Raw genomic sequence first — 19,952 nt, forward strand, 5'->3', positions numbered from 1 at the left:
ATTTCTTCTGGTATTCTAAAAGTACTGTACCAGAGGAATAATTGAATTAAAAAAATGTTTTCCTTTTTTTTTTTTTTTAGACTTTATTTGCGTGTGTGTGTGTGTGTGTGTATTATGTTAAGAAATTAGAAAAAAAAAATTTCCAGCTAGACACAGTGGCCCATTCACGCCTGTAATCCCAGCACTTTGGGAGGCCAAGGCAGGTGGATCACTTTGAGGTCATGAGTTCAAGACCAGCCCGGCCAACATGGTAAAACCTTGTCTCTACTAAAAATGCAAAAATTTGCCAGGCATAGTGGCGGTCTCCTGTAATCCTAGCTACTCTAGAGGCTGAGGCAGGAGAATTGCTTGAGCCCGGGAGGCAGAAGTTTCAGTGAGCTGAGATCATGCCACTGCACTCCTAACCTGGGTGACAGAGCAAGACTCTGTCTCAAAAAAAAAAAAAAAAAAAAAATTAATTTCCAAAATGTTTTTAGTTGAAGTTTTCCTTGAAGAAATATTCTTGATACAAATTTTAAGAATGAATTTTTAAATGTAAATGTAAAACAACATACAGATTTTTTTGTTTGAGACGGAGTCTTGCTGTGCAGTGGTGCAATCTGGGCTCACTGCAACCTCCGCCTCCCGGTTCAAGCAATTCTCTTGCCTCAGCCACCCAGGTAGCTGGGATTAGAGGTGTGTGCTACCATCCCCAGCTAATTTTTGTATTTTTAGTAGAAACGGGTTTCACCATGTTGGCCAGGCTTGTCTTGACCTCCCTTACCTCAGGTGGTCTGCCCGCTTCTGCCTGCCCAAGTGTAGGGATTACAGGCGTGAGCCTCCGTGCCTGGCCAGTGGTTGTTGTTTTTTTCTATGTGGAGTTTGCATGTAGAGTTAAGTACTTTTTAACATAAAATTCAGAGGTCATTTAACTTAAACAATGAATAAGTTGATTGTACACTCAACTTTGATCAAAGTTGTCATGAGTTTGTTTTCAACCTTGAAGATATCCATTAGTCTTTTTGTTTTTCCTGTTAAAGTCATACATATTCTCTATTTTGTTTCAGTGCCTTAGGACTGAATATCAAAGTTTTTATGTGAAAAGTCTTGATTAGTTTTACAGAAATGAAAGTATGCCCCTGGTTAGGAAAGAGTCATATATTTCAGGATTTGTTAAGGATGTTAAATTGGGTTTATAATTCCAGTTTCACACTATGAGTTAGCCTGTTAAGACAGAATCTTCAGGTTCATACTCACTACTGGTTATGAAAACATAACTTCTAGCAGTATAACAGTGTAATTCCCACTTGTGTTTTAAAAATTAAGTAATAACATATGGTAGGCCTAAGTAATTGGTCTAGTCAGTACAGAATATTCTACAAGGAAAACATTCTGGAATTTATTGTGTAGAGAAAACTTTTGGCCTCTGGGTTCTTAGCTGCAGCTGAAGAGGCATTAAAAAAGTTGATGTTAAGGTGGTGATATCTGTGAAGAGGGTAGAACTGCTCAGTACCAGGATTCAGAGGACTGGTTCTTCACAGATCCGGGAACTTTCTTCATTTGGATTTGTCTATAAGGTGTAAGGGATTGACCTTGATCATCTCTGAGGGTCCCTTCCAGCTCACTGGTTTTATTGATAACTGACAGAGGGAGAGATCTGTAATCATCATATCTTAATCTTTTATTTACTTTCAGAAAATAGTTCTAGCATTTAACAGAGCCTGACCTCTTTTTCGTTATGTTTCGAGACGAAGCCTTGCTCTGCCACCCAGGCCAGAGTGTAGTGGCGTGTTCTGGGCTCACTGCACCTTCCGCCTTCTGGGCTCAAGTACTTCTCCTATCTCAGCTTCGAGAGTAGCTGGGATTACAGGCGCCCGCCACCATGCCTGGCTAATTTTTGTATTTTTAGTAATGACGGGCTTTCAGCATGTTGGCCAGGCTGGTCTTGAGCTCCTGACCTCAGGTGATCCACCTGCCTCGGCCTCCCAAGTGCTGGGATTAACAGACGTGAGCCACTGTGCCCAGCCTAAGCCTGGCCTCTTTTTAAAAGGTGAATTTATGTTTTAACAGCAGGTAGTAATTTGATAACTTTATTCTTAACTTGCTATTCTTCTTACATCTCAAAAATTATCCACAAATAGGCTATTGGCTGATAATGGCGCTATTTAGTCATCTTTGAAGATGTTGGGTAGTATTGTTAAGATTACCTGGGTGACTCTAGGTCAAAACAACTAGCTTGTCTTAGTTTCACTTGAATGACTTAATACTTCATGACATACAGTAAGCGTTTAATAGCAGCATGTGGGCAGGTGACAACTACCAACCTTGTTTCTAATACCGTTCCTTGCTTTTCACAGTGAAAACAGCAGTATCATCCTATTCTCTTGTCATGCTATTTGGGTCCAGGTGAAATGGCATTGAGATGGTGTTTGAAATAGAGAAATTTCTAAGATGAATTTTGAAAAGCACCGACTTTTCATTCTTTAATGTGCTGAAGTTCTTGTGTATTGCAGTATACCCAAGAAAGCTCTTTTTTTTATTTTTTAAAATTGCATTTTAGGTTTTGGGGTACATGTGAAGAACATGCAACATTGTTGCATAGGTACATACGTGGCAGTGTGATGTGCTGCCTTCCTCCCCATCACATGTATCTGGCATTTCTCCCCATGCTCTCTCCCTCCAACTCCCCACCCCCTACTGTCCCTCCCCTGTTTCCCCTCTACAAACCCCAGAAAGCTCTTTTAAATGATGTCTCCAGCTTTTGTGCCCGAAGAATGAGGGTCTGAGGTTAGGGGACAGGCATTCATATTTCGATAAAGCTTTTCAGGTGATTGAGATGTTTATCCTTAATTAAAAACATTTCACTTTTGAAAGTATTTTGCCAGAAATTTGGATTCATATTGACAATGATTTTTATGGTGAAGATTCTCCCAATATATTAGATTTCATTTTACCACAAATATTTTTATTCTTTTGAATGAATGTTTATAGTAATAATAATAATTAACATGCACTGAGCACTTGCTGTATGATTGGCACTGTACTTAGTAATTTACGTGGATTTTTTTCATTTGATCTTCACAACTACTTTGTGAGGTGAGTTCTTTATCCTCATTTGATAGATTGACGCACAGAGGAGTATATATACGCATACTCATATATGCAAGCTTGTATACAGCTTGTTAGTGTTAGAGTCCGGAGTTGAACTTGGGCAGAGGCAGTTTGACTGAAGAGCTCTGTGCTTAAAGCTGTTATGCTAGAGCAGCCTGCCTAATTGCTTTTGAAATGGTAAACTGTCAGTCTCAGTGACAACAAAAATGATTTATTTGATTATAAACTCCAGATCCCCCAATCCTTTCTCAAAGGCAGTCATTATTAACAGAGTATGATTCGTGCATCTTTCCATGAATGTTTAACGTGGATAGTATGCAGAAATGTGTCAGTCTTTTTTATATACATACACACCAATGAGAGTTTCATATCTTTTCATATAATTACATGTGAGTTAACCTTTTTTTCTCTCTCTGCCTGCCTCTCTCTTAATGTTTAAATGTATTTTTTCTTTCTAAAACTGACTATCTTTAAATTAGTAATTTGAACTTTCTAATTAAAGTTTATTATATTAATTAATTTGGACATGTGTGATAGAAACAGTCTCTACTGAATTGTATCAACAATATAACTCAAAAGAAGCCTTACTTATTACAGTACAAAGAATCTCTAAAACAAAATCCAGTACAGTAATAGACTTAATTATGGTTAATTTGCATTCTCTTTGGCACCAGTTTCTATAATGTCATATGTTCATTCTCTTCATCAGTAAATAGAAGTAACAGAAAAAACGCTACTTCAAATTTGACTGCAGGCTCACAAAAAATAGTGAAAGATTTTATTTGTACATGTCGTAATTCTATGATTGTAATGTTGGCTTGTTTTATCAGTTAAACTAATTTTCTGAGTGTCAGCATTTTAACTGTACAATAATTAAATTTCTTATAAAAAGTTCAATTTGATTATGAACTGTTTTGAGCTAAATTGTCACACTTATAAAAATACTTTCTTGTTGCTGACAACTGTCGAGGTAGGTAATGTACTGGTTTTAAGGAAGAGTAAATGAAATGTAGAGATTATTTTGTCCAGGGTCTTGGCCAGCAGAGCTGCTGTTGAAAATCCTAAGTATTTGGGACCATTGCTTAGTTTACTGTGTTTGAGTTGCTTTCGCCTCATCTTTTCATCAAGATACTGCAGTTTTACAATTTTGTTTTGTTACGCTTTGTTTTGAGACACATGTCTCACTGTTTGGCCCAGGCTGGAGTGGAGTGGCATGATCTGGGCTCACTGCAACCTCCGCCTCCTGGGTTCAAGCAGTTTTCCTGCCTCAGCCTCCCGAGTTGCTGAGTTTACAAGTGTGTGTCACCACACCCAGCTAATTTTTGTATTTTAGTAAAGACAGGATTTCACCATGTTGGCCAGGCTGGTGGTGGACCCCTGACCTCAGGTGATCTACCCATCTCAGCCTCCCAAAGTGCTGGGATTACAGGCGTGAGCCACCATGCCCAGCCACAATTTTATTTGTATTTATTTTTTCATTTGTTATTCATAATAGTACTGTGAAGAAGACATGACATATGTTGTTAATTCTGAGTCTAAGAAATTCTAGGCTTAGAGGCTGTCATTTGTGCAAAGGCAAATTTCTTTAACACCTGTTCTATCAAAGGACTTGAGCCATCATGTTTTGACTTTAGGTGTAGTGCCTGTTTCTGCATAGTACTAGAATGTGGAAACAAAGACATATTTCTTTCTACCTTTGTTCTATATTCTTTGAATTGAGAATTTTCTGGCTATTCCATGAAAAATCTTAAGTTAATTTTATGTGCTGAGTTCTGGACCACACGTCTTGAATTTGTTATATCCCTGACATTTTGTAACACATTAATTAGTCAGACTTCACAGTTCAGTGAGACATTGCAGTATTGGTGAAGGCTATAAAATCAGATAGTTTGCAGAAAATTTCCTCATTGCTGTCAGTTCCCTTCATTTCTTTTCCATATTGTATTTTGTACATCTGATAAATTTTGTTTATTTTTTTTTCTTTTAGTGAATGGTAGTGTCTAGAAAGGGTATGTCCCTTCAAGAGAGAGGTGCCAATGTCCAACCGGCCTAATAACAATCCAGGGGGGTCACTGCGACGTTCACAGAGGAACACTGCCGGGGCCCAACCACAAGACGACTCAATAGGAGGAAGGTACGTATTTCATGGTAATTTGAAAAGGAATTGAGAATAAAAGAAAAAATATTTTTAAGCCTCATTTTGAGGTCCAAAACTTGAATGGTTCATTGCATATGGGTATTTCTGATTTGTGAACCAAGTTCTTAAAAGAAAACTGGAATCCAAAGCAGTTCCTAAATTTTCCCCCAGATACGCTAGACTCAAAGAAATAGTTTCATAGTCATTGACATGATCAGACACCTAATTTAGCATATGGTGTGTCATGTTTTCTTTGCCCTTTCTCTTCACTTCCTTAAACATATGTTACATCTTTCACCGTTCGTGGTTCTTTTCCTTATGTGTTGACTTAATGATACTTTATTGAAAAGAAATCTCATTTGTTTTAAGAACTTGAGTTTTGGTACTCAGCTTTTGAGTTTTTGTCCTCATTGTGCTTTTTGGCAACATAGATATTAACAGAAGGGGCAAGGCACTTTGACTTTGTGAGTGAGCAAGTTGTCTTATATTTTTAGTGGCCTCGTGTTTCTTTTTAGTTGGAGAAGTTACATAAGAAGTAGTGTGAAGAATTAGATCAGATGCATTTTCTTGACTGTAATACTCCAAGTCTGATTAATCCAAGGACTGTCATTCCATGTAAAAAATACTCAGAACTCTTCTTGCAAGGCAAGAATTTTGGGACTAACATTGATTATGTTTAGCTTGTAATAGATAATGGCTAAATATTTTTGTTTTTGTTTTTGACACAGGATCTTATCACTCTTGTCATCCAGGCTGGAGTGCAGTGGCACTATTTCAGCTCACTGTAACCTCTGCTTCTGAGGCTTAAAAATCTCCCACCTCAGCCTCCCAAGTAGCTGGGACTAGAGACATGCACCATCACGCCTGGCTAATGTTTTTGTATTTTTTGTAGAGACGTGGTTTCACCATGTTGGCGAGGCTGGTCTCAAACTCCTGACCTCAAACAATTCACCTGCCTCCCAAAGTACTGGGATTATAGGCATGCGAGTCACCTCGCCTGGCTGCTAGATTCTAATAGGATTATCTCATACAGCAGTTTGAGGCATAACCATGTATGCATATTATCTAGTAAATTATTTAGAAAATTTTTAGTGTCAAATATAAAGAATAAATCAAAACACATCATGCTCTTATCAGACTATTTAAGTGGTTAAGCATAGGGACTTTGGACTAGGGCAGGTTTGTATGTGATTTCTTTTTCTTTCTTTTCTTTTTTTTTTTTTTTTGTGGGGGGAAGACAGAGTCTTTGTCTCCCAGGGTGGAGTGCAATGGCATGATATCAGCTGACTGCAACCTCCACCTCCCAAGTTCAAGTGATAATCCTGCCTCTCAGCCTCCCGAGTAGCTGTGATTACAGGCTCGCAACATCACACCCTGCTAATTTCTGTATTTTTAGTAGAGATGGTGTTTCACCATGTTGGTTAGGCTGATCTCCAACTCCTGATCTTAAGTAATCTGCCTGCCTCTCAAAGTGCTGAGATTTGGGGATTATAAGTTTGAGCCACCATGCCTAGCCTTTGTGTGTTATTTCTGCCTCTGCCATTAAATAGCTGTGTGTCTTTTGTTAAGAGTTTCAGGAAACCACAGCTTTTCAGTCTACATAGTGTGGATATCGATTTCATAGGATTACTGGTAAACATCAGTAGTTTAGCATGCTAAGCTCTTAGCACTTATGGTTAGTGTAGAGCTCTGTTCTGAAAATTTTTGTTTTTTACATTCAGGTAATTCTTCAGAGGCGCCATACTCAACTTTATACAGCTGATTTTAAAACATTATTCCTCCTGCAATTAAAGTGTTAATTCATTTTAGATTATTTTGAATATACAGAAAACTAAAAAGAAAAACGTAATAATTCCACACTTACAATATGTACTGTTGACATTGGTTACTATTGATGTTTCTTCTGTCTTATAAAACTGTGTGGGCCGGGAGTGGTGGCTCATACCTGTAATCCCAGCAGTTTGGGAGGACAAAACGGGCGGGTCGCCTTAGCTCAGGACTTTGAGAACAGCCTAGGCAACACGGTGAAACCCCGTCTCTACTAAAATACAAAAAAGTAGCCGGTGTAGTGGCATGTGCCTGTAGTCCCAGCTACTCGGGAGGCTGAGGCAGGAGAATAGCTTGAACCCGGGAGGCAGAGGTCGCTGTGGGTGGAGCGATTTTCCTGCCTCAGCCTCTCAAGTATCTGGGATTATAGGCGCCTGCCATCATACCTGGCTAATTTTTGTATTTTCAGTAGAGATAGGGTTTTACCATTTTGGCCAGATTGGTCTTGAACTCTTGACCTTGTGATCCACCTGCCTTGGCCTCCCAAAGTGCTGGGATTACAGGTGTAAGCCATGGGCCTGGCCTAAAAAAGTTTTTAAATTGCATTATGTTTTCATTTTATTTTTAGAGACAGTCTCTCTCTGTTGTCCTGGCTGAAGTGCAGTGATACAATCATAGCTCACTGCATTGTGAGCAGTTGAGACTATAGGTGCCTGCCAGTATGCCCGGGTATGTATTTAGGTTGACGCAAAGGTAATTATGGTTTTTGGAATTTTTTTAAATGGCAAGAATCATAATTACTTTTGCACCAACCTAGTACGTATTTTAAAAAATGAGTAAGGCTAAGCACTGTGACTGGCACCCGTAATCTCAGTACTTGAGAAGGCTGAGGTGGGATGATCATTTGTGGCCAGGAGTTCGAGACCATCCTGGGCAACATTGCAATACACATCATATGTCATTGGAAGACATGTATTTTTCTACAAAAAAATAAATTAGGTTGGCACGGTGGAACACACTGGTATTTCTAGCTACATAGGCTCATCTGGGAGGACTGCTTGAGCCTAGGAGTTCAAGGTTTCAATGAACTGTGACTAGGTAGGCCACTGCATTCCAGCCTGGGTGACAGAACCAGACCTTGTCTCAGTCAATCAATAGTGGGACATAAATGGAATTGGTTAATACTAGCAGTTAAGATGTGTTGGTTTAAGTAACTCAAAGTTGTAATGGAGATGGAACTCAAATTAGATTTGAAGAATGACAAATCTTATACTTCATGTAGTTTGAGCTAATCGTGAAATCTTGCTCTGTTGCCAGGAGGGAGTGCAGTGGCACGATCAGCTCACTGTATTGGTGAGGCTGGTCTTGAGTTCCTGACCTCAGGTGATCCACCCACCTCAGCCTCCCAAAGTGTTGGGATTATAGGTGTGAGCCACCACACCGACCCAGATTGACTTTTGAAACCCATGTAGAGTGTACCATTCTATCAACTGTCTAATCTCTCAGAACCTTTCCAGGGATTTTTGGGAGTGAGAGGATTGGGATTAATTGGGAGAGAACAATTACAACTATATCTTTATTCTCTTCATGTGACTCGTTCAGCTTTCCCAAGTGAAATGTTGTCATTGTGGCCTTCGTTTCCTGAAAATGGTGGACTTGTCCCTATGAAGGTATTATAGTGATAACAGTGATTCAACTAATGATAATAATAGGAGCTACACAACAGCATTAATGGAGCGTTTTAAGTTTAAAAAATTATTACACATTTTTTTCGGTTGAAACTCAGAAACTCCGCAGTAAATATTTACCCTCTCTTGTAAATGTGGAAGCTTGCTCAACTTTATATAGCTAGTATGTAGTTAGGACATGGTTCAAGACCTCGACTCTAAAGTCAGGCTATTTCACTGCAGTCCACTGGATCCATATGATGAGGAAGTTCAAAGAGGGCATAAACTTTAGTTTTGAATTTCAGTAGCAGTTTTCCCTTCTAGGATTTGTGCATTAATTCATTTTTGACCCACTCTGTTTTCTTCTAAACCTGCATTGAGCTGTCTTCTTTGTGTAACTTCCTTCCAGTGACCACTTGTGCCTTTGTCCCAAATCAAGATAGCTTCTTTTTTAAAATAGTTTAAATTCATTCTTACAATAAATTAAAGTGGAGTCTGAGGATATGTTTAATCTCTCCTAATTTTCCCTCTGCTCTGCTTTTCACACAGCCTTCATAACTATCCATAGTTGAACTAGACATCTTACTCCTCTTCTATTATTTTTCTTTTCCTCTTTCCTCTTAATTTTTTGGATTGTAGCTGTTCTTCTCTTTTCTGTTCTCTTTTTCTTCTGTAGGAAATCACTCCCTTCCACTGCTTTTCTGTTGGCTTGCTCTCAGGGATACTGCCTAGCCTTTTCCAGTTCTAGCACAGGTATTTGTAGGCTACCACCTCCCTCTTGGCAAAAGTAGTGTTTTTATTATACCATGTGCTTTTTCTTGTCTTTTTCAAATGCCAGTGGTAGGATTGAATTTAACTTCATAGCAACTTTAAGATTGCTTTAGTGATAGTAGTGTCTTCAACATTGATTTTATTATATAAATAGTGCATATTGAGAATAGAAAATTGGGAAGCTTCAGGAAAATTAAAGAAAATAATTTTAATCCGGGCTGGGCGCGGTGGCTCAAGCCTGTAATCCCAGCACTTTGGGAGGCTGAGGCGGGTGGATCATGAGGTCAAGAGATCGAGACCATCCTGATCAACATGGTGAAACCCTGTCTCTACTAAAAATACAAAAAATTAGCTGGGCATGGTGGCATGTGCCTGTAGTCCCAGCTACTTGGAGGCTGAGGCAGGAGAATTGCCTGAACCCAGGAGGCGGAGGTTGCGGTGAGCTGCGATCACGCCATTGCACTCCAGCCTGGGTAACAAGAGTGAAACTCTGCCTTAAAAAAAAAAAAAAAAAGAGAGAGAAAATAATTTTAATCCTACCACTCAGAGGTAACCATGGTTAATATTTCTATTCTGTGTTCTATAGTCTTTTCCATTTGTGTAGTTTTTTTTTCTTTTCAAAATTCCACGTTCAGAGATTAATATATTTATACTTGCAGCATGCAAATAATAGGGATAAAGTTATCACTAGATGTATTTTCTTGGAATTCTGTAATGTTCTTCCCTGAGGTAATTTAAAGTGGCTCTGTGATTTTCTTTAAAAGCCCACGATTCAAATTTGGGCTTCTAGGTTTTTTCCTCAGATTTTTGCTGTAAAAAATATTGCTTATGCCTATTGTATTTGAATGCGAGCTGGTTTTATCAAGTCAAACTCTTGAAAATGGTATGAATATTTTGAAGACTTAACAGATTGCTAAATTGTCTTTCAGAAATCTTCGGCCAATTTAGTACTTCTGCTACTTTGTAAGAGTGCTCATTTTGCCAAATCCTAGTCAATAGAGCATACCCTTTAAAAAAAAAAAAAGGTTTGTGGGGAAAAAAATCTCTTAAAGTTAGCATTTCTTCGATTACTGTAGGGTGGAAAATTTTGCTCTGTGGCCATTTTTATTTATTTTCTGAGCTGTTTGTTAATGTCTTTTGTCTAACTTTGGAGATACTTATTTATTTTTTGCAGAGAATAAATACTTTATTAACCGATTACAGTTCAAAGTCACGAACAAAAAAGGGGTGTTTAAGGCAAAGCCAAATACATATATGTGTATAGACAAATCCAGAGATTGTTACCTCTTTATATTTTAATAACCTGCATTTTTCTTGTACACATTTAGGCAGTGTGCTTTTTTTCTCAGTTAAAGAAACACCTTAACCAATATTTCTAAATCATATTTTGATAACAACATACAGATCAGTGACTCAGACAATGACTAGTGTCTCAAACAGTAGCTGATAGTTCTCTCAGCGTTTTCGCGTGTGGTGGTACATTTATGTTGGTGTGCAAAATCTGACAATTTTTTTTCTGTCAGCAAAACTGACAAATTTTTTTAAATGATTTTAGTAGTTATAACTAAAATATGCTTAGACTTACAAGTCAGTCAAATGCCCAAATTGCATGTTTTCTGCCCTTCTCCCAAACTCTTTTACATGTTTTAAATAGCCTTTAGAATATGATCGATCACATGGTTGTATTTTAGATCTGAAAGTTTTGAGATTTTCAAAATCAAAAATCACTTCCTTATGCAAAATGGCAATGCAAATAGCAATCCTACATAATGTAGAATAATTTTTCTTCTGTATAGCTCCTTCTAAAAAACGGGCAACCACACACACACACAAGACATAGATTTAGTCCATCTGAAGAAGCACACTAGCTTTCTAACTCCATTTTTGAAGGAAAAGGCAGAGGCATGTTTACATTATCCCAGAAAACTGAATAAATGGCTTTATTTGGTATCAAGAAGCTTCTCCTTCTGTAGGAGATGTAGGTGTTGTGGGAGAAACTGTAACTGGTTTTCGTGTGATTCTGTCTAGTTTTGCATGAACATCTAAGACAGGCTTCTGGCCTGACTTTTTGGCGGATGGTGGTAAATCACTGCTTCCACCTCCAGCCCCACCTGCAGGGCTACCACCACGCACACCAGGGGCTCCTGGAGAGCCAGTCTTTTTACTCAATAAACTGTTGAAGAAATTTGCCAGGACATCTTCACTTGTAGCTCCAGCTTTCATGTTTGGATCAATTTTTTTTGACCCAGCAGGGACGGGTGACACGCTGGCAACATTGGATGACACAGATCTATTTGGTGTTCGAGGGAAGCCTCCTGGGACTCCTGGTGAGGCATTCACAGGCCTTCCAGCTGCAGTTGGTGGTTGCTTTGCTAAAAGGGACTGTAGCTTCCTAAGAAACACTTGATCATCTGGCCGGGCGCGGTGGCTCATGCCTGTAATCCCAGCACTCTGGGAGGCCAAGGCGGGCGGATCACCTGAGGTTGAGAATTCAAGACCAGCCTGACCAACATGGTGAAACCCCATCTTTAAACAAACAAATAAATAAATAAATAAAAATAAAAAACAAAAACACTTGATCATCTTCTGCCATAATTTCTTTCTCATGTACTAACTTTCAAACAGGTGGTTTAGTTATGTCTTCAAAATTATCTTCTGCTTTTAATGTTTGAAAATTTTCATGTAATATTCCTATTTTCTTATTATTATCCCACCCTGCTGGAATAAATACTGCATCCTTTTCCACAACAACAGCAGGAATCTTATAGGGAAATCCATATAGTTTCTGAACAATTTTTGTTGTTGTTGCATTTTAGGTTTTGGGGTACATGTGAAGAACATGCAAGATTGTTGCATAGGTACACACATGGCAGCGTGATTTGCTGCCTTCCTCCCCTTCACCTATATCTGTCATTTCTCCCCATGCTATCTCTCCCCAACTCCCCACCCCCCACTGTCCCTCCCCTGTTTCCCCCAACAGACCCCAGTGTGTGATACTTATTTTTAGGGCCCTTTATGTGAATTTATTATGTGATACTTATTCTTAGGCCCTTCACTAACATGGATAATTTTTTTTCTGGTTTTATTACTTTTTTATGGTTTATTTTAATTTATACAACTTTCAAAAATTAGATAATTAAGTCTACCAACTCTGTTTTTCTTCTTTTGCCTTCTCCATGCTAAGAATAAATTTTTCCTCTGCTTTGTTATGGGTCCATTTTTACATTTGACTATAATCTGTCTGAAATTTTTGAATGATGAGAGGAAATGCCTAAATACAGTTGCTGCTTCTCACCCCATCAAAAAATTTGCCTGCAAAGTTTTAATAATTATTTATTTCTCAGTAAAACTCAATTGTGAGAAATAGAGGATATGGCCTTTTATCATTATTTTTACATTTTTGGAGCAGAGATTTTTTTAAACTCCCATTAATTGCATAGAAATAGACTTGTGTTTTCACTTAAAACTATTTCAAAGGATTGGGATACAGAAACGTACAAAAGAAAATGACCATTCAGAGAAAGTGTGTTAACGTTTTTATCTGTACACTTGATAACACTTTGCACACAGTTTGGTATCCTACTCTTTTTTTCTCAATACCCTAATATTAACACTGCTTATGTCATTATGATCTTTTCGTATCATTTACAAATGGTGGCCAAATAATTCGCTGAATGAATACACAGTATTTTCCACGGCTACTTTTTTCAGTTTTTGGATAGTTTGGCAGGTGTAGGGGAACAACTTTTTGCTTATGCTGCAGTTGTTCACATTTCAGATACCTCTTGAGGATAGGTTCCCTGAAGTGAAATTGCTCGGTCCAAAGGAATTTTTTATGATGAATTTTGCTGTGCATTAATGTTTTACTTCCTGTTCACATTATCATCATCAGTGAAAAGAGTGTTTTCTCGTTGTCCTACTCACATTATCTCCATTTTGCACTTTTCTGCTAATTTGATAAGGAAGAAAACCCTTATTCTTGTTTTATTGCTGTTTCTGTAGTAATGAGGTCACATTGAAAAAGTAGATTTAAGGAGTTAGTCTGGTTGAGAATACTTTTTGATGCATTCTCCTCTTCTTTTATTTTTTTGTTACTAGCCTTCTTTTTTCCCACTGTACAGGAGAACTGACTTTTTAATTGGTTTAGCTGACATTTATCAGTTTATTGTATAAAAACTATAGTCCTAGTCCCTAAAGGTTGACTTGGAGAAGTATAAGTCAATCTTGAAGAATCTTTAAAATAGTTGACAAGGCAGGAATTACCCATTAGAAGATAAATGACATACACTCGTAAGAAAAGTAGACTTGAGTCTTATAAGTCCTGTAAGTTTATAGGGATACTTGAGTTTATAGAAAATGCAGACTTGAACAGAGTCTTAAAAGACAGGAAGATTTTTGAGTAAGAGGACATTTTTGACTGCTTTGTATTTGTATTTTGGTTCATTTCTTTTTAAGGATAGAATCACTTTACATACTATAATGTGACCTGCTGTCTTCACTAACTGGTATCATAGGTAATTTTATCTTTCTTTTTTGGAGACAGTGTCACTCTGTCACCCAGACTGGAGTGCAGTGGTGGGATCTTGGCTCACTGCAACCTCTGCCTCCCAGGTTCAAGCAATTCTCTTGCTTCAACCTTCTGAATAGCTGGGACTATAGGTGCCCACCACCACACCTGGCTGATTTTTGTATTTTTAGTAGAGACAGGGTTTTGCTATATTGGCCAGGCTGGTCTCAAAGTCCTGGGCTCAAGTGATCTTTCTTGGCTTCCCAAAGTGCTGGGATTACAGGCATGAGCCACTGCACCCAGACTCTTCTTTTTTAAAAATAGAGATGGGGGTCTCACTATGTTGCCCAGACTGATCTCAAGCTCCTGGCCTGAAGCACTCCTTCTGCCTTGGCCTGCCAAAGTGCTGGCATTACAGGCATGAGTCACTGCACCTGGCCTTAATGTAGGCATTTTTTTAATGTGTCCATATCTGTATATGTCAATAAAACTATATTATTTTTAATAGCTGTACACTTTTCCGTTATGTGGCTATATCAGTTATATATAATCACTCCTCTTTCATCATGTTGTGGTTTCAGGTTTTTCCCATAGCAAATGATGCTGCACCTGAACATTCTCATTATCATTGTGAACTTGTTCTAGTACTACTTTAAGCTAGGTTAATGTACTCTTCTAAAAAGTTGTCTTTTATAAGACTACTTTCATTTGCATATAATTTATAAATTGATTATACTAGGATTATTGATTTTCCTTATACTTTGTTTTTATATTTTCTAATTTTAAATTGTATTAGGGTTCCACATTGCTATAAAAGAATACCTGAGACTGGGTAATTTATAAAGAAAAGAGGTCTGATTGCTTCATGGTTCTACAGGGTGTACAGAAAGTGTGGTGCTGGCATCTGCTTCTGGTGAGGGTCTCAGGGAGCTTAAAATCAGCAGAAAAGCAAAGCCAGCATATCACATGGCAAGAGTGGGAGCAGAGGGTGAGGAGGGGGGCACACACACACACTTTTAAACAACCAGATCTCAAGTGAACTCAGAACAAGAATTCATTCACCACCAAGGAGATTAGCATTAAGCCATTCATGAGGGTTCCATCCGCCCCAGTGATTCAGACACCTCTCATCAGGCCCCATCTCCAGCGTTTCAGCATGAGATTTGGATAGGACAAACATCTAAACCATATTACTAATGTTTTAAAATTTTCTAATGTTGTAAAGAAAATTAGGAGGAAACCATATTTGTGTTTGGATTAGGATGTTTTCTTTCCTTTTTCTGGGGGAGGGGAGACACTGTCTTGCTCTGTTGCCCAGGCTGAAGTGCAGTGGTGTGATCTTGGCTCACTGCAACTTCCTCGTCTTGGACTCAGATGATCCTCCTGCCTCAGCCTCCCAAGTATCTGGGGCTACAGGTGTGCACCACCACACCTGCCAAATGTATTTTTAGTAGAGACAGGGTTCCACCACATTGGCCAGGCTGAGCTGAAGTGATCCTCCCGCCTCAGCAGCAGGATCCCGTAATGCTTGGATTATAGGTGTGAGCTATCACACCTAGCCAGATTGGGAAGTTTTTAGTGGAATAATGAAGCCACACTCAGGATAAGCTGTCAGTGTACCAGTCAATTTAACTTTCCTTTTCATGATTTTTGAAAGAAGTATAATACTGCAAAAAAAAAGTAAAGTGCCAAACTTAATTTATATCTACTGGTTTCAGAGACTAAAATTTAGTAGTTTTTACACTAGTCTTAATAAAATAATTACCATTTATTATTTTGTAATTTCCTTCTTTAGTAATTTTGATCATGCCATTTTCCTTTTAAAATGCTTGCCCTCTGTGTTCTAGACCTTACCTTACTGAAATTCTGCCAGTCTTTCAAGATCCATTCAGAAGTTTCCATTTCAGTGTAGTTTGTATTCTTTTCTAGTCTTAGAAATCATATGCAAATCCCAAAGTATTGTAATATTTTGGAGATTCCCAGGAACTACAGACTCAGGGTCTGTCTGGCTGCTTTCTCTCTGTTCATCTGTCCTTACTGTGTCACTGCTTCTCCCTACCATGTCATTTCTGTCCAGACAGATCTCACCATCTCTTTGTACACATGTTTATTTCTCTCCCTGTGCCTTTTCTTAAGACTTAACTTTTAGGCCTCTCATCATCTTAAGCTAGATCAAGTCCTCTTTCATTTTGAATTATTGAAAACATTACACCATTTTCCTGGAGGTGGCAATAAATAATAAAACCATGGTTTTTGTTCTGCACAGCACCTCTCCTTAAAACAGCAGTCTTGTGGAATGGTTTTCCATGCATTTTGATTGGTAGTTACTCTGTTCTAATATAGTTTTACTCTGATCCTGTTAGCTTTTCCTTTTTTTTTTATTTTTTTTTTATTTTTATGACTCTTGTTGCCTAGGTTGGAGTGCAGAGGCACGATCTTGGCTCACTGCCGCCTCTGCCTCCTGGGTTCAAACAGTTCTCCTGCCTCAGCCTCCCTAGTAGCTGGGATTACAGGCGCCTGCCACCACATCCAGCTAATATTTTGTATTTTTAGTAGAGACAGGGTTTCACTTTGTTGGCCAGGCTGGTCTCGAACTCCTGACTTCAGGTGATCCACACATCTCAGCCTCCCAGAGTGCTGGGATTATAGGCATGAGCCACTGTGCCTGGCTCCTGTTAGCTATCCCTTAACCTTTTGCAAAAGCTAGGGGAATCTACAGTACTCCCTCTTTCTGAGCACAGCAATAAGCTTGGTGCGGTCACATGATCAAGATGAGAAAAGTTGGAAGCTTTAGCTTTTTACTTTCTGCTGACAAAGATGGGAAGATGTGAATCTGACGTTGCCAACTGCTGTGTCCGTGCCTTATAGAGAAAGATGGACAGGTGGAGAAGAGCAAAGAGTATGCGTGTATTAATGTTCTGATAAGTTTAAATTCCTTAGTAGTTCTTTAGAGTTGTGTTGATGCTTAGCCTTTCCTAGGATTGATTATTCCACTGTTGTTCCAATTCTGGAGATAATGCATGTGCTAGTTTAATAATGCCTCTTTTGGATTTTAGAGTTCTGCGGTATACAGTATCAGTATAAGATTGTATTCATTCACATGTAGAAAACATCATGTTAGTAAGCACCGTGCTCTATAGTAGTTATAGAAATGAAGGTAGGGTAGGGTTTTCTTTTCCTACCAGGGAAAGAACCCAAAAAGCAATCCAGCCTAGTAGGGGAAATGGGGATACAGGTTATTAGAGTCAGATGAAAAACATTTCTAGAGATGACCTCATTGATCTGGGCTCTGAGGCTGAAGCAACAGTTGCGAAGCAGGTGTGGTATATGTCAACTATATTTGTCTTTGGCATGTGGACTCATTAATTCCTTTTACAGTTTGGGTTTTATTTCAAATTTTTGTGTGTCATGTTTTAATTTGCTGCCAAGCAATAGGTGTTCAACAATTACTAGTGTGTGTTAGAAGAGGATATTTGTTTCCTTGGAATTTCTAGACACAGTAATGTGACTTTCTTTTTTACGGAAATGATAAAAACATGATTGGAGTAAGGAAGGGTTGAAATACGGCATTGTTAAAATCGGCTGTGTAGCAAAGTGGGCTAGATTATGATGTAGGAAAAAACATCTCCTAGAGTAGTAATTATAATCTAGCCACTAAAAAATTTGTCTGTCTTGGATCAGCAGCAAGCTCTGCTCCTTGTCTACACATTCAGATATTCAGATGCCTTGATGTGTTGCCAAACAAGAGAATATGGTAAACTGCACTGTGGCTCTCCAAAACTTCCCCCTAGCAGTGATTGATTTCTATTCACATTGCGTTGGCTGAAGCAAGTCACATGGCTGTCTGTGCTTCCAAGTGGTTCGACAAGTACCATCCTACCTTGCATCTCGAAAAAGGAAAAATGGAATATTCTTGAGAGGTAGCTATCACAGGATGTTTATACATTACTTTGCATTCTTATTTGCATCTCTGTGATAGTTTGTTTCCCTAAAGCCTGCTTAGTGAAACTTAGCCACTGGCCCCATGTGTTTTCTTTATTCTGTTAAACCAGTGTGAGTTCCTTCCTTTTATATTCTTTAATTTTTTCTTCTTTCCTGTCTCTTTTTTATCCTCTCCTTTGTTCAGTCAGAAGCAAGTTCAAACTGCTTCTTGTTTGGGAGGAGGAGAATGTTGTGGGGAGACATGATATGATGTGAAAATAGTTTAATGCTTCTAAATGACTGAAATTCAGCCACTTTTTAAGAATATTTATACTAGAATTAGTTGGGCATGGTGTCTCATGCCTGTAATCTCAGTACTTTGGGAGGCTAAAGCAGACAGACTGTTTGAGTCCAGTAGTTTGAGAGCAGCCTAGGCAAAATGGCAAAACCCTGTCTCTACTGAAAATACAGTAAATTAGCCAGGTGTGGTGGTACGTGTCTGTAGTCCAAATTACTTGGGAGGGTGAGGTGGGAGGATCACCTAAGCTTGCGAAGTTGAGGCTACAGTGAGCCAAGTTTATGCCACTGTACTCTATCCTGGACTAGAGACCCTGTCTCACTCACTCACTCACTCACTCACTCACTCATAGATAAATAAATAAGTAAATGTATTTATACTAGAATTGGCTGGGTAACTTGATTGGGTAATTTGTAACTTGGTCTTTACAGTAATAGTAAATCTTACTGCTATAATCAGGCAGCTTGCAGTTTTAGCTGTGGAGACGTGTGCCTGCTGCATTGGTAATTCTGAAACTAGCCTGTCCCATCAGGCCTTGGGGTCAGGAGACAAGATTTATGGTGCCATGTTCAACACTGGTCTGGTTGCCTTGGTCTAAGGAAAAGCAAAGGCTAGTTTTCGGTGGTTGGAAGTTAGAAACATTTGAATCTTAATAGTACCTGTGTTAAATTTTTTCCTGAGCCTACAAAGCAATAGCCTGTATGTTTTATATTAGTACTTTTCTTCGCAGTATGACTTGTTTTAATCAAGTTTGGAACTGAGTCAAAGTCGCATCATAAGCATACTGGAAACCCATAAGAAGTTGTCAGCTACCATAGCTGATTATCTCGTATCCTTCACTGAGGATTTGCTTTCATTCTTCTGATATTCCAAACCACTTTTAAAAAGCTTTCCCAGTCTTGGAATGCCCTCCTAAAAGGGTTCAGTGTCATTTAAAAATACATACACTGGACTGAACAGCAAGCTTTTGTATCACATTTGGAAGGCTGTAATACAGAGAGCAAAAGAAAGCAGAGGGCTCCTTTTTAGAAGATTAACAGTGGTGTTTTCCTCCATTTTTCTCATATACTATTGCTAAAGTCTTCAGACATTTATTTTGGCCAGGTACAGTGGCTCACACCTGTAATCCCAGCACTACTGGAGGTTAAGGCGGGAGGATCACTTGAAGTCAGGAGTTTGCGACCAGCCTGGCCAACATAGTGAAACCCTGTCTCTACTAAAAATATAAAAATTAGCCGAGCATGGTGGCAGGTATCTAGTCCCAGCTACTCAGGCAGCTGAGGCAGGAGAATTGCTTCAACCTAGGAGGCAGAGGTTGCAGTGAGCCGAGATCACGCCACTGCCCTCTAACCTGGGTGACCGAGTAAGACTCTGTCTCCAAAAAAAAAAAAAAAAATTATTTTGTCCTGTATACAATTAGGGACAGAAATACAGGCATGGGTAGGAAAAGCTTGATAGTTAATAGACCTTTAACATTGACCACGGAGTCCCTAGTTACAGCTGTGGTGTTGCAGGTTTAGGGGGTTTAATCCCTGGGCCCAAATTTACCTTTCCTGCCTAGAGGCCATGTATGGCAAACCTCACTTCCTACATCCTTAGAATGGGAATAATACCTGCCTTGGGTATCATTGGAGGATCAAGTTAGATAATGTAAGCTTAATGTAATGCTTATTACATAATTAGCACCTTAATCTTTATCCAGTGGTCATCTGAAATTTTTAGCTAGGTATTTATGAAAGTCAGTGTATAGTTCATGAGATACTCAGTAGTAAGCTCTCTCGAGTCACCTTTTAA

The 19,952-nt window shown here is 38.8% G+C and overlaps 1 protein-coding gene across 30 annotated transcripts in view; it reads left to right on the forward strand.

Moving 5' to 3' along the window:
- TRIP12 (thyroid hormone receptor interactor 12) overlaps positions 1–19,952 on the forward strand; it is a 166,499-nt gene that overhangs the window by 39,238 nt on the left and 107,309 nt on the right. For all 30 annotated transcript variants that reach the window (XM_074398915.1, XM_039469656.2, XM_039469654.2 and 27 more), the window contains one exon: positions 5,078–5,224. In XM_074398915.1, coding sequence (XP_074255016.1) covers positions 5,127–5,224 — 98 coding nt within the window. In that variant the 5' untranslated portion in view covers positions 5,078–5,126. The remainder of the gene's footprint in view (positions 1–5,077; positions 5,225–19,952) is intronic.

Source organism: Saimiri boliviensis, chromosome 5 (assembly GCF_048565385.1).
Source record: "Saimiri boliviensis isolate mSaiBol1 chromosome 5, mSaiBol1.pri, whole genome shotgun sequence".
In the NCBI taxonomy this organism is placed as follows: domain Eukaryota; kingdom Metazoa; phylum Chordata; class Mammalia; order Primates; family Cebidae; genus Saimiri; species Saimiri boliviensis.